This window comes from Sorex araneus, chromosome 11 (genome assembly GCF_027595985.1).
Source record: "Sorex araneus isolate mSorAra2 chromosome 11, mSorAra2.pri, whole genome shotgun sequence".
Classification (NCBI taxonomy): domain Eukaryota; kingdom Metazoa; phylum Chordata; class Mammalia; order Eulipotyphla; family Soricidae; genus Sorex; species Sorex araneus.
The window spans coordinates 8,523,679-8,538,407 of NC_073312.1; the positions used below are offsets into that span (position 1 = coordinate 8,523,679).

General features: G+C 49.2%; 1 protein-coding gene across 1 annotated transcript in view; it reads left to right on the forward strand.

The window, feature by feature from the left end:
- EIF3A (eukaryotic translation initiation factor 3 subunit A) overlaps positions 1-13,020 on the forward strand; it is a 38,291-nt gene extending 25,271 nt beyond the window's left edge. Inside the window, exons 17-22 of the mRNA XM_055118965.1 lie at positions 1,090-1,274; positions 7,193-7,272; positions 8,042-8,697; positions 10,212-10,407; positions 10,921-11,078; positions 11,783-13,020. Coding sequence (XP_054974940.1) covers positions 1,090-1,274; positions 7,193-7,272; positions 8,042-8,697; positions 10,212-10,407; positions 10,921-11,078; positions 11,783-12,009 — 1,502 coding nt within the window. The 3' untranslated portion in view covers positions 12,010-13,020. The remainder of the gene's footprint in view (positions 1-1,089; positions 1,275-7,192; positions 7,273-8,041; positions 8,698-10,211; positions 10,408-10,920; positions 11,079-11,782) is intronic.
- Positions 13,021-14,729: the final 1,709 nt, after the last annotated feature.

Consider the following 14,729-nt stretch of genomic DNA (forward strand, 5'->3'; position numbering starts at 1 on the left):
ATACAAAGCGTGTGCTCTGCCTGTTGAGCCATCTGGCCCCCTAATACTATTATTTTTCTGTTCCGGGTTTTGGGTCACACCTGGCTCTGCTCAGGGCTCACTCTCTTCCTGGCTCTGCCCTCAGGAATCACTCCTGGTGGCTCAGGGATCTGCAGATGGGATGCTGGGGGTCAAACGGAGAGCAGCCACGCGCAGGGCAAGCCCCCTACTCTGCCAGCCTCCCAGATACTCTGTATATGTAGACAGATATTTTTTGTTTTTTGATTTTTGGGCCATACCTCGTAATGCTCAGGAGTTACTCCCGACTCTGCACTCAGGAATTACTCGAGCTTGTGCCCTGCCACTACTGTATAATCACTTGCTTCAGACCCTCATTACTATTATTTCTAAAGGTAAATAACATAAGACTTTCTTAAAATGTATCCTACCTTGTAGCTGATTATTTAGAAAGTCTTATATTTTTTTTTCTTTCCTGTTTGGTCACCTGGCCATGCTCAGGGGTTATTCCTGGCTTTGCACTCAGGAATCATTCCTGGCAGTGCTCAGGGGACTGTTTGGGGTGCCGGGAATTTGACCTGGGTCAGCCCCTATTTAGAAACTCTTAAGGGCTTACATATTGCCTTTTTAGTAACAAAGTTACACCTGGACATGGGGAAAAGATGGGGATAGGAATCACACTTAATGTTTTTGGTTTGCTTATTTGTTCTTCATTTGATTTTTTTTTTTCTTTTTGGGTCACACCCAGCAATGCACAGGGGTTACTCTTGGCTCTTCACTCAGGAATTACTCTTGGCGGTGCCCGGGGGACCATAGGGGGTGCTGGGAATCGAACCCGGGTTGGCCGCATGCAAGGCAAACACCCTGCTTGCTGTGCTATCGCTCCAGCTCTGTTCCTTATTTGTTATTTTGAGGCCATTTCTGGTGATGCTCAAGGCTTATTCCTGGCTTTGTGCTCGAGAATCACTCCTGACAGTGCTTGGGACCCCTGTGCCATTCTAAGGGTTGACCTCGGGCCCACTCTGAGCGTGTTAGTACTGTACTGTCTCCCCGGCCCGGGGCCTCGCTTTATGACCACGACTGTTTGTACAGAGCGGGAAGAGAGAGAGCGAGCTGAGCGTGCGAAACGTGAGGAAGAGTTGCGGGAATATCAGGAACGGGTCAAGAAATTGGAAGAAGTAGAAAGGAAAAAACGCCAAAGGGAGCTGGAAATTGAGGAACGGGAACGGCGTCGAGAGGAGGAGCGGCGACTTGGTGAAGACCCACTTTCTAGAAAAGTGAGTATGAATTCATTGACATTTGTCAGTTCTCTGCACAGCACGTGTTTCAGATTGGTTATGGTGACATTTATGTTGATTTTTGGGCCAAACCCTGTTGTGACCAGGTATGTTTTGTATTCTCAAGGACAGAGCTTCATAAGGGAGGAAAAATCAGATTTTGCAAAACTGGGATTTTATAGACCTGTAATGTATTTGCTGATAAAAACAGTGGGAGGGTGGGCTAGTGACACAGGGCACTGCTTGGCTTTTAGGTTAAGGTCAGATAACTGGCTATAGGGTGAGTTGTGTCTGCCTGCCTCACCTGTTACCAGATGTGGGTGTCAGGAGTTGAACTTGGTCTCATACATGAAGGCAGCTGCTCTGCCAGCCATATTCCCAGTTGTAACATTTGTGGGACTCATTCAGCATCAAGCCTTATTTTTTTGGAGTTGGGGGTGGGAGGCATGTATTTTTTATCACACCTGGCAGGACTCGGGACAGTATGGGGTGCAGGGGTTGAACCCCAGTTGGCCGCTTGCTCTGCCCCTTGTCCATCTCTACCTTTTGTGATTGTTGGCCCCCTCGGCAGTGCTGCGAGCTCTTTCTAGCTCTGTGCTGTGGACTGGAACAGTGCTGAAATCTGCTGTAGCCCCTGGCCTGTCACAAAAGTTCTAAATTGTATTCCCTTTTCCTCCTCTGTGGAGTTACTTTTTACTTCATATGTCTTACTTGTTTCCTAGAAGGTCTATGCTTGCCTTTTGGCCTTATTTTCTCTCTAGAGTAAAACATAATAGAGTTTTGATCAATTCAGATTTTTCCCTTAGAACTTCAGGCCTGAGTTTGCTTTCCTACATGTGTTTGGAATTTTCTTATTCTTTGGCTAAAAGGGAGTTTAGAAATTTCAATTCAGACGACTTTATTTTTTTTTATATTATTTTGTTTTTGGATCATACCCGGCGATGCACAGGGGTTACTCCTGGCTCATGCACTCAGGAATCACTCCTGGCGGTGCTCGGGGGACCGTGCACCCCCATGGGATGCTGGTAATCAACCTGGGTTGGCCGTGTGCAAGGCAAATGCCCTACCTGCTGTACTATTGCTCCAGCCCCTCAACTCAGACTACCTTTTTTTTTTTTTTTTATGCCCTACCCACTGAGCTATCGGTCCAGCCCCAGAAGTAGAAATTTTTTTTTTTTGCTACTTTTTTTTTTTTTTAATTTTATTGAATCACCATGTGGAGGGTTACATAGTTCTCAGGATTATGTCGGTTATACAATTCTCAAACACCCTTCCCTTCACCAGTGCCCATCCTCCATCACCAACCCCCCCAGTATACCTGCCGTCCCCTCCCACCTCCCCAGTCCCCACCCTTGTACTTGATAAGTTTCACTTCATTTATGCCTTATCTCGATTACATTCCATGTTTCAACACACAACTCACTACCGTTGTTGGGGTTTCCCCCAAAAAAGAAAAGCAGTCCTATTGCCAAGGAGGCATTTGATAGTTCTCCACTGCTAAGAATATAGAGATATTAAGTCCCGCTGTTTGTTACATAACTTTTCTTTTTCCCCCTTGCCCCGCGCCACCGAGTTCACGCCTGTTTAGTAATCGCCACGCTGCCTGACAAGGGGAAAAAAAAAAAAAAAAAACGAAAAAAACGAAAAGGATGGTTATTTCCCGTCATCAGCAGACGTGGGGCTCTGGCTTAGTTGATAGACTAGTAGAGTGTCTGGAAGCAGTTTCTGGAACCGAAGGTCTTGCGCTGGTATCGGCTCCGGCTCGAGATTCCACCAGCGTCCCACTGTTCCATGTACATAATTTTTCCCCTTATATCCCATTCCCACGCCACCAGGTCTGTTTGCTTAATGGACATCACACTGTAGTTGACGACACGCCGCGTTTCTTCCCGAGAAAGAAGAAAATTTCTTCTCAGCTGGCGTGGGGATATAGCTTAGTTTAGTCTAGAGAGATGGCTACCGTTTTGATTGCCTTCAATATTTCAGCAACAGACTTACTATTCTTGTTAGGATCTCCCACAAAAGTCCGACCCATTAAAAGCGAATCATTACATATTGCTGATGCTAAGATGACATTAGGCCGCGCGGTTTTGGGTTTCTGTATAAAGTCCAGGGAAAGTACAACCAGAAATAACATCACTACAAACTTTTACCCTTTTATGGTGCTCATAAGATGGAGAAGTCCTGCGCTGTGTTCAGGAGGGAGGAGTTGAGAGAGAGAGACAGGTTAAAAGAATTGGGGGATGCCCGGGTCCCACTGTTTCAGCGCACCGTGGGGTCTCTGGTCCCATGCCGGAATTAGTTCAGTGGGCTGCCTGGAGTCCAAGGGCGCTCCCTTGGGCTCTTCCATCATGTTCGCTCCGCAGCCGGATCCAAAGGGAAGCACACGTGGGGGAGGTGGGTTTAAATATCTATCTGCTGTGGGCGGGGGTCGCCGCCCCCGCCCCCTGGGGTCTCTCGCAAGCGCGCGAAAGCGTCCTGTTTCAGCTGGATCGCCGGCTCCATTTTGCGCTCAGGAAAACCGAGGATCCTGCGCTGTGCTCAGGAGGGAGGAGTTGAGAGAGAGAGACAGGTTAAAAGAATTGGGGGATGCCCGGGTCCCACTGTTTCAGCGCACCGTGGGGTCTCTGGTCCCATGCCGGAATTAGTTCAGTGGGCTGCCTGGAGTCCAAGGGCGCTCCCTTGGGCTCTTCCATCATGTTCGCTCCGCAGCCGGATCCAAAGGGCTCAGACTACTTTAGATGCTGTCTGTATGTATGTTCTTACAGGGCCACAATTGGCAATGTTCAGGGCTTACTCCTGGCTCTGTGCTCAAGATCACTTCTACCAAGACTTGGGGACCATTTGTAGCGGCAGGGATCAAACCTGGGTTGACATGTGCAAAGCAGGTGCCCACTGTACCATCTCTGGTCCCCAGTGTTTTTTATTCTTTCTGGAAGCTGGGATTTTTATTTTTTTGTTTTTCGGTCACACCCGGCAGTGCTCAGGGGTTACTCCTGGCTCTGCACTCAGGAATTACCCCTAGCGGTGTCAGGGAACCATATGGGATGCTGGGAATAGAACCCGGGTCGGCTTCGTGCAAGGCAAACGCCCTAACTGCTGTGGTCGCTCCAGCCCCGAAGCTGGAATTCTTATCCTTTCAGAGAATTCAGTATATATAGTTTAGGCAGATCAAATTTCTTTATTTTTTAGTAGACAATCTTTTATTAAATCTCTCCCAGATATTTACAAAATAAGAAACAGACAAAAAATTTAATTCTGGATACAGAGAGTTTAGCATAAAAACATCAAATACATGTACCAGTTTTATACTATTACATTTGAAAGTCTCAATTTTCTGAAGAAACAAAATTGATTAAAATTGTTCCAAAATATTAAAGAATACTACTGAGAGTATCCTGCTTGAGTGGTAGAGCCTGGCAAGCTACCCGTGGTGTATTTGATGTGCCAAAAACAGTAATAAGAAGTCTCAGAATGCAGACGTTACTGGAGCAAATCGATGGCTACTGAATAAATGAAAAAACAATGAATAAAGCTATTTCCTCTTTAACAGCTTTCAAACATCAAATACCAGAATTAGTTTCGCATACCTTTAAGGAAAAGATTGATCGCTATGCTAAGAACAACATAGAGTTTCTCAAATGAATTCCATAACATTGAAGTCAAATTTCTTTAAACTAGGGTCATTTCCCCCTTTATCTATTCTTGCCTCCCAAAGTTCTCTCTTGCTTCTTCCACCTCGATCCTTTTGCAGTTCAGTAAGACTGCTTTCTGATGTATATGGTAAAGAGTGGGCCCTGAGGAACCCACTTAAATAAATCACCCCACCCTTTTGTTCTGGGGGCTACAGCCAGTGGTGCTCAGGGCTAACTCCTTAACTCCATATGCCCCTTAATTCCTGTCTCTTTGGCCCTAAATATAGTTCTCGACTGAGCCCCCCCCCCAAAAAAAAAAAAATGGAAAATAAAAGCATGGGGCTGGGGCCTTCAAGACTGTCCCCAGCTCTGCTTTGGGGCTGTGCATGCCAGGGGTGAGCTGACCCAGGCCCCAGAGCACTCCAGCCATGTGCTTCGAGCCTGCGGGTTTTTGTGCGGGGAAAGCCCTGCTAAAGTGGCTGCGTTGGGAGAAATAGCTCAGTTTGTTTCTTTAATTTCTTAAGGGTCTGCGTTTCTCGTATGGTAAAGCCATTGGTTGAATTCTTCTTGACTGACTGACAGGATGGGTATGGATGGGATGCAGTGGGTCTGTAGGTGAGGACTTGACTGTCCCTGTTTCTGGACGTTGTGTGGGCGTGGCTTCTGGGTTCCTCTCTGTCGTCTGGCTCAGGCCCTGGCCTTCGTGCCGCTTCACGGGGCTGATTCGCTTCTTGAGGGCAGGTTCCTCCTAGGAGGTGCCCGTTTCAAGAGGGGGCCCCTCCAGTTGCTTCCTACTCATCGGCGTTGGAGGGGTTTTGCCCAGACACTTGACATTAAGGAGTGAACTTCTTAGGAGTCACCGACTTGGGGTTCTAGTTATTTTTTTAGCTTTGTGGGAATACTTAGTTCTGTGCTCCGTATTTTAAGAGAAAAAGTAAACTTGTTAACTTCTCTTCTTTTTTATGGGCGAGGCAGCTGGGCTGCACCCTCAGGGCTGTGTGCTGGGTCTGGCTCTGCCGGCCGTGAGCTGTGGGCTGATGCTGAGTGGGGACGGAACCAAGGCCAGCACCTTGCCAGCTGCACTGCCTTTCTGGTCTTGGCTTTGGTTCCTTTGGACGGCCTTCATTTCACAGGCTCCGTGTCCTGCTCTGAGACTAGGTTAGCCCATCCAACGGTTGTATCTAATTTCTTGAGGTGATCCTATAGGTAGCTTCCAATGTCGACCGTATTGTATAGGTGATAGGATTAATTTTGCTTTTTGTTTTTGTGCCAAACCTGGTGGTGCTTGGGGTTTTCCCCTGACTCTGTGCTTGGGGATCATAGCTGGTGGGGCTCAGTTACCCTATGGGGTGGCTGGGGATCGAATTCAGGTTGACCGTGTACTAGTCAAGCACTCTACTCGCTGTCTCCGGACCCAAAGTGTTCTTGGTTAAACTAGGCACATTGTCCTGGACTAGGGTATTAGCCTTATCTCCTCATACCTTGCCATTTGATTTTGGGCTTTTAGGGCCAGACCACACCGGTTGACCTTGTGCAGTGCCAGGGAGCAGTATTGTGAAGAGGGAAGTCCTGGTCATCCTTCCTGTGGAGATCTCATTTGCTCTGTACGGCTGTGTGTTGTATAGCTCGCCTTGTTCAGAGAAAATCTGGAAACTCTTAAAAATGAAATTAGCATTGGTTTACAGTTTTATTTATAAGTCTTAGGATGCAGTGTGATTGCTACCGCATCCCAGTGTTCGTCCACCACCATCCTACCCACTTAGGTCATCTCAGTGCTGGGTCAGTTTTCCTTTGGTTGCTTTTCCTTATATACCATATAGTGGAAGGTTGATCACCCAGTTTTGACTTTCTTATAACATTTGATTTTGGACATTTTACCGATTGCATGGGAGATTCTACCAAATTTTTCCCTGTGGTATTTTGATAATTTGTAAAGCCGTCAGTAGTGCACGAGAATTCAAATTTTACTATCCCACTATCCTGATGTCAGATTAAGCATAGAAGCATTTATGTTTTGAGGGGAAATGGGGAGCCACACTGTACAATGCTCAGTCAGGGCTTACTCCTGTCTTTTAACTCAGGAATCACTCCGATAGACTTTGGGACTACCTGGGGTGACTGGGATTGAACCTGGGTCAGCTGTGTGTCAGCTGTGTGCAAGGCAAACGCCTCCCTACCTGCTGTTATGCTCTCGCCCTTAAGATTGTGCAGATACACGTGCAGAAATGTTTGATGCGAGTAGTTGTGAGGTTACCAATGAGTGCCTCTTGTTTGCTCACTCAGGACTCCCGTTGGGACTCGGAAGGCACCTGGAGAAAAGGCCCCGAGGCGGACTCTGAGTGGCGGAGAGGACCCCCGGAGAAGTAAGTGGGGCGCAGGGAACCACGGCAGCTTTCCACAGCTCCCTGTTGGGGCGCTGAGTGGTTTCTGATTTGGTTTATTTTGTAGGGAAAGGACAGCACTGAAGAATTACTATGTGTGTTTAACAATTTAAATGTGTTTATAGTTGACTTTAATACTGCTGTAGCATTTTAATTTTTTTTTTCTTTTTGGGTCACACCTGGCGATGCACAGGGGTTACTCCTGGCTCTGCACTCAGGAATCACCCCTGGCGGTGCTCAGAGGACCCTGTGGGATGCTGGGAATCGAACCCGGGTCGGCCGTGTCCAAGGCAGACGCCCTACCCTCTGTGCTATTGCTCCAGCCCCAATTTTTTTTTTTTATTTTATAAGTTGGTTCACAATATTTGATTACATCTAGTATTCAAACACCAATCCCACCACCATGACACCTTCACACCTCCATGCTGTAACTTCTGACTTTGGAGACTGTTGAGAAATTGCCGCCCCGGCTTTTGTAGTCCTTCCTGGGGTACTCTTGGTGTTAGGGCAGCAAGCCCTTTGCACCTTTTCCCTCTGAATTTCCGGTCAGCTCCTCCGTCCAGGGACTGCTAGTGATAGGTTTCTGAAAAGTCGTGCAGGTAGGTCGAGGTATGGTGCGTATGTCCTTCTAAAGCCGTTCGCTAATCCAGAAGCTAACCCAGGAGCTGCGTGGCTGTCTAGTTGGAACACACGAGGCTTGCACGAGCCGAGGTGAGTGACACACCCCTGACCGTTTGCTCGCGGCCCGCAGGGAGTGGCGGCGCGGAGAGGGCCGGGACGAGGAGCGGCCCCACAGGAGAGACGAGGACAGGCCTCGGCGCCCGGGCGACGACGACGAGCGGGAGTCTGCGCTCAGGCCCGATGAAGACCGCGTCCCCCGACGGGGCCTAGACGACGACCGCGGCCCCCGGCGCGGCCTAGATGATGACCGCGGCCCCCGGCGTGGCCTGGACGACGACCGCTTTCCCCGCCGCGGCCTGGACGACGACCGGCCGTCCTGGCGCAGTGCCGATGACGAGCGGGGGCCCCGGCGGGGTGGCGACGAAGACCGGCCCAGCTGGCGCCACGACGACGACAGGCCACCGCGCCGGGGACTGGACGAGGAGCGGAGCTGGCGCGTGGCGGATGAGGACAGAGGACCGAGACGGGGGCTGGACGACGAGCGGGGCCCACGGCGCGGAGGCCCTGACGACGAGCGGCCGTCCTGGCGCAGTGCCGACGACGAGCGGGGGCCGCGGCGGGGGCTGGACGACGACCACGGCCCTTGGAGGAACATGGACGACGAGCGGATGTCCAGGCGCGGGGCGGACGACGACCGGGGGCCGTGGAGAAACATGGACGACGACCGGGGGCCCAGGAGGGGCGATGACGGCAGGCCCGGACCCTGGAGGCCCCTCGTCAGGCCAGGTGAGCGGCCGGTGCACGGCAGACGCAGACGGGCCATGAGGGGCTGGCGGTTACTCTCAGGAAGCCCCCCTGCAGGAGGCCGGCTTCCGAGGTGTCTGAGGCGCTTTGGGGCCGGCCCTGTTTCCACAGAGAGCCCCGAGTAACTCCCTGACGGTTGTCTTGGGTGGGCTTACTTAGGGACACTTGCTGGCTTTGCGTGGGGTCCGGTGCTGCTCCGGGGTTTGAGCCAGCTGGAGATTACTTTCACTGTACCTCTGAACTACAGGTACAGAGTTAGCACATTCAAGTGTGCGGTGTTCCGACACCGTCCCTCCATCTGTTTCTACTTCACCCATATCCTTCCTTTTTCTCCCACCCCCAGCCTGCCTCTGTGGCATCACCCTTCCCCTGGCCAGCGGTCCCCTCCTGGGCCTGACCCCCCCTCCAGCCAAGCGCCAGCTTCCTACCGGAGACCACTTCTGTTCTTCGGTTTTCCTGCCTCTTGAACCTCCACTTTGAACTCAGCTGCTGGCCCATTCCTGATTTTTCTTTTTTTTGTCAGAATTGTCTTCAAAAATAAGCAGCTTCCTACCTTTACAACTACTAGTAGGATGGAAGAGTTTTAATAAGTGCAATTTTGTTATGCTTGGTAACATAACATAAATTTCATATTTATGAAATTTCACTTCTCTGCATCCTATGGCTAAGAGAGATATCGATCAGAGGCTCTGAGGCTTTGTCTTGAGGATTGCGTGGGTGGGAAGGGGCAGGAGACTTAGTCCTTGTAGCCAGGGGGAGAGTCTTGGTTGAAAGGTCTTGTAAGATGTCAGGAAACTTGGAATTGGGCTGCTGAGTAGAGACACGGCCCTGTTCCTCACCCTTTTCTTCTAGTTGGATTCTGTGTATTGTTGTCTTCGTAGACTTACCCTGGAGTCTCTCCAGGCGGACTGCACCCAAACTACTGTTAGCTCTCCTGCATGTGTGGTAGAACAACAACAGAAATCCTGAGTAGGAGCGTGTGAAATGAGCTGTAAAGGAGCTTTTTGTTTTTCGTTGGTGGTTTTCCTCCATGCCCAGGGATTCCTCCTGGCCCTGCACTCAGGAATTAGTCCTGGTGGTGCTCAGGGGACCATTAGGATGCTAGGGGGTCAAACCTGGGTCGGCGGCGTGCAAGGCAAACGCCTTACCTACCTACTGTGACCCCACCTTCAGTATTTTTTTTACACGAGATTGGAGGGTCGTTTTTGTTTGTTCAGTGTCAAGGTGACAAGAGTTGAGTTTAGAATGGTGGGTTGAAGTCAACAACACTGTTTATTGATTAGAAAATTTTTTACTTTATTTATTTACTTTGCTTTTTGGGTCACACCCAGCGATGCTCAGGGGTTACTCCTGGCTCTGCACTCAGGAATTACTCCTGGCGGTGCTCAGGGGACCATATGGGGTGCTGGTAATCGACCCCAGGTCGGCCGTGTGCAAGGCAAACGCCCTCTCCGCTGTGCTGTCGCTCCAGCCCCGAAAAATTTTTACTTTAACAGGTGGATGGAGAGAGAAAGAAAAAGCCAGAGAAGAGAGTTGGGGTCCACCTCGAGAATCAAGACCACCTGAAGAACGTGAATGGGATAGAGATAAAGAAAGAGATAATCAAGATCGTGATGAAAATGACAAGGAGCCAGAGAGAGAGCGGGACAGAGAGCGAGACATGGACCGAGAGGATCGCTTCCGGCGGCCCAGGTTTGAGCACTTACAAGGCACTACGGCCTGTGTGCTTCCAACTCTGGCTGGGGGTGGGGGTGGGAGGGTACAACCTGCAGTGCAGAGAGTGACCCCAGGGTTCCCACATGCCAGAAACGTGCACTCCGGCCCTTTGCATGGTCTCCCGGGCACCTCTCTGATTTAGGTGCCGAGGGTCAAAGCCAGGGACAGGCGCTGTGCTCTCCCACTGAGCAGAGCCTGTCTCGTCACTCCGTGAGTGCTGAGCGTTGGCAGTGTCCTCTCCAGAGAGGGGCTTTGCGCAGTCACTCGCTTGGTGTGTTTGGCTGCTGAGCAAATACATCAAGGTGGTCAGCACTCCTGAGGGTTCCGTAGAGACTGACCACATGGGGGCCAAGGCAACTGGATCGGGTTTCAGATTCTGGCCCAGTCAGGAGAGTCACCCAGGCCTCTCCCTCCGGGCACCCGTTGGACTTGGTCACGTGTGCCTGCTGTGTGCCTCTGACAGTGCAACTTGTCATTTTGGTGTCCTAGGGATGAAGGTGGCTGGAGGAAAGGACCTGCCGAGGAAGCTTCAAGCTGGAGAGATTCAGGTCGCCGCGATGATAGGGATGACCGTCGCCGTGATCTGAGAGACCGACGAGACGACAGGGACCGGAGAGGCCCTCCGCTCCGCTCTGAGCGCGAGGAAGGTACGGGAGATGTCCGAGGCGGACAGCTGCGTTTCCTCTGAGAAGAGCGGGGTTTGTGGGAACAAAAACAACAGTAAACTCACTGTCCAGAATTCCACATTCGGGAGTTAGCACATCTATAGTTCTGAGTATCTTAGAATCGATTGGCTAGATGCACGTGATTAAGGAAATAATGGAGTTATTTAGAAGTCATGTCCTGGTGACTAAACTCAAAGAACACTGAAGTATTTTTAACATGTCCTCTATGTAGTGGGTCATAAGTGTATCATACTCTTGGTGGTGCTGGGGATCAGAGCCAGGCCACCCATGTGAGGTAAATGTTACACTGCTGAGCCATGTCCCTGGCCTTGGGAATACTTTTCTGGGTAATTTATTATTAAGCCTCTTTAACATTAATCAGAGAGCCTTTTGCTTCTCACTTTCTCATTCAGCCAGATAATCATGACCTTGTCTTAAAATAATTCTGCAATAGGGCTGCTTCCCGGGCCATTGACGTTTTGTGTGGCAATACTTTTTGTCAGATAATTGAATGAAAATGATTCAGGATAGTTACTGGGTTTCTGTGGAAGAGCTTCTGTTTTGCTTTTGTATTACAGGATTTCTGAATAGTTGTGGGTGTTAGACTTCGTTCACTTCTGTTTATCTCAGCCAGTAGAGTGCACTGGGAGCTTAATTCTCTTTTTCCTTTTCTTTCAACATTCTAGTCAGTTCTTGGAGACGCGCTGATGATAGGAAAGATGACCGGACAGAAGAGCGGGACCCCCCTCGTCGCGTTCCTCCCCCAGCTGTCACGAGAGACCGGGAGAGAGACCGAGACCGAGAAAGTGGTGACAAAGAGAAGGCCTCTTGGAGAGGTGACAAAGATAGGGAATCTCTTCGTCGTACTAAAAATGAGACTGATGAAGAAGGATGGACCACGGTACGACGTTAAGTCTCGAGATAGTGGATTCAGACTCATGTCTTACATAGGTTTGATTACATTCGAGGATTATTATACTGTGCTTCAGCCAGTCTCAGTTGGATTCTTTTAATGTTCTCTCTCCATAACACAAAAAGCATGAACTTGTATTAATCCTATATAATAGATTGATCATGCACCGTACCCACAGAAGGTTGGAATACCATGCCGTTTTCTGGAATTTAAGGTGTTGCATTGTTTCATCAATCATTTGTTTACAAAAAAGAAAAACTAAAAAATAAATTTGAAATGTGAACCCTTCAGGTTATGGGTGACACACTTGTATCTCGGCATAGGACTGATTTTTTTTGTTTTGTTTTGTTTTGTTTTTAAAATATTTGATATTAATTTGGAATGAGGTAAGGTTCTGTTTTAGAAAAGTATTTGAGAACTTTTAAAAGCAGGGCGCTGAAACAATTTTCACACCATTAGCAATTGAAACATACCTCTGTATAGTGTGAGGTATTATTATAAATTGAGAAAGTTTTTAGGTTCACTCTTAACTGCAGTAAACATTACATTTGAATACAGTGGGTTTCTCTGCAGGCTTGCGAGAAGGCGAGCAGAAAGCAAGCTGCAGCTCACTGTAGTGACAAGGCTACTGCTGGAGTGTGAATCCAAAATAATTCAGCCTTGAAATTTGAAAAGCATTTGGTAAACTATTGCTGAACTTTTTCTGTTGCCAATAGCAAACTGCTTTTCCATTAATGGAGAATTCATGCCTTTCAAACATTTTAAATATGACAATATTTATAAATGTGTGGTTTGGAGGATTGTTTTAAGTTCTTTTTCCTAATTTTCTTTCTCTCCAGAATAGATTTCTTTGAACAAGTAATTTGTAGTAATGACTGTGTTGCCTTCAATTTTTGAGTGTAGTAGCTATGTTAAAAAGATGGACTCTGGTCATATTGAAGCCAACACAGAACTTGCTGCTGTGGTTTTTCTTCAATGATAAATAAAATACTTACAGAATTTTAGTGTTGATTTGTGATTCTAGAGAAAGTGTTTTGTTTGTAATAGTGAGCTTGCATATTCAGTCAAGTTTTTTGCTTGAGTTTTACCAGTGCCAGTGTCTCAAAGCCTGTATGTAGTATCAAAGAACAGAACTTAAAACAGAAAGCAGATGCGACTAGGGTGGTTTCCACTAAGTTACCCGCCTTCAGAAAGGGACCCCGTACCCCGGTGCTTCCATGTTTATCCTCTCTGTGCTCAGATGCACAGACGGTGGGTGCGTTAGGGAAATAGCACTTTCCCAGAATGGAGGTGGCGAGTTCCAGTGGCTTTGCAGGCACTTGATTCCTAAGGTTGAGCAGCAAGAATGCCTGATGGTGTCCTGTGGGATGAGAGGGAACATAATACAGTCCTTGCCAGATGCAGCCTCTTCTGGTCATGTAGCCTGTGAGGGAAGCAAACATTTACTTGCTTACTTGTACCTCAAGCAAACGGGAGTCTTTTTATCAAGTTAAAGAACTTGGACCTGAAATGTGCAGAGGCTTAAGTTACTAGGAAACAGTGTATCTTTGACATGGCAGACAAGACTGGTGAGTTGCAGGTACGTGTCTGGTGTGAGAAAGTGCCCAGGCCCTCCTGCAGACGTTGTCTTCTCCCAAGTTCTGTACTTGGGGAGTCGGACGTCCCAAGGCCTGGCAGACTCTACCCCACCTCCCTGCACTCCCCCCTTGCCCCCGCATGTCAGGAACGGCTCCCGTGTGACAGTGCTTCTGTTCTGGGGTGAAGTTGCCGTGATGCTGAGAGACGGATCTGCGGCTTGAGGCGTCTCGGGTGGCGACCCAGGGAAGCTGCCTTAACAAGACCGAACACTGTTGATGCTGACGGGGGGAGCAGTCTCAGTAGGCTGGCGCCGAGCACTGCTCCCCTCTCCGTGGGTCTCCCCCCATGGTGCCCCGGAGCTTCCACTCCCCGCAGCTCTCTGCAGAAGGGTCTCAGTACTGCATCTGGGGGCCGGGGCGGGCGCTTCTAACTGGGGTCACCCACACGCCAAGTGTGCGCCTTAACTCTTGTATTGTCTCACCCTGAAACTTGGGACACATGAAACTTTCTTCCCCTTTGTGGTTTAACTTTGACTTACTACAGATTTCTTGCAAATAAAATTTAATTTTGGAGCTCCTTGAGAAGGAATTAATGGAAAATGAGAATTCAATGAAATCGAAAGCCACCGGTGAAGGCTCGCCGGGAAGCGCAGGCAGCTGGAGGCTGTGCCGCCACAGGAAAGCAGGCGCCTCTCTGGACACTTCACACCTCGCTGCATTTGGATTCGGTCTTTGGGTCACAGAGCCTACCCTGTGGGGTTTGGGGTACTTGTGAATCAGTGCTTGGGGTACCACGTGGTTCCAGGGGTCATATTTGGAGCCATGTCCCTGGCCTCTTGTCATTTGGTGTTTATTTGTGGGGGGGGGGTGTAACTGTACACAGGTGCTACTGTGGCTCTGCTCGGGGGACTGAGAACTGCAGGGAAACCAGCTGGTGGTGTTGGTCACACGTAAGGCAAGAGACTCCCCTACTGCACTGCTCTCCAGCCCCCTCACTTGGTTTTTGCCAGACAGATAATGCAGCACATGCCTCTGAAGTTTCATCACAGTGCACATTTGCTCAGATGATTGGGGGGACCATACCTGGGGTAACAGTAACCATGTGCAGTGATAAAGACAGCCTGGGCCACTGGTGACTGAAGT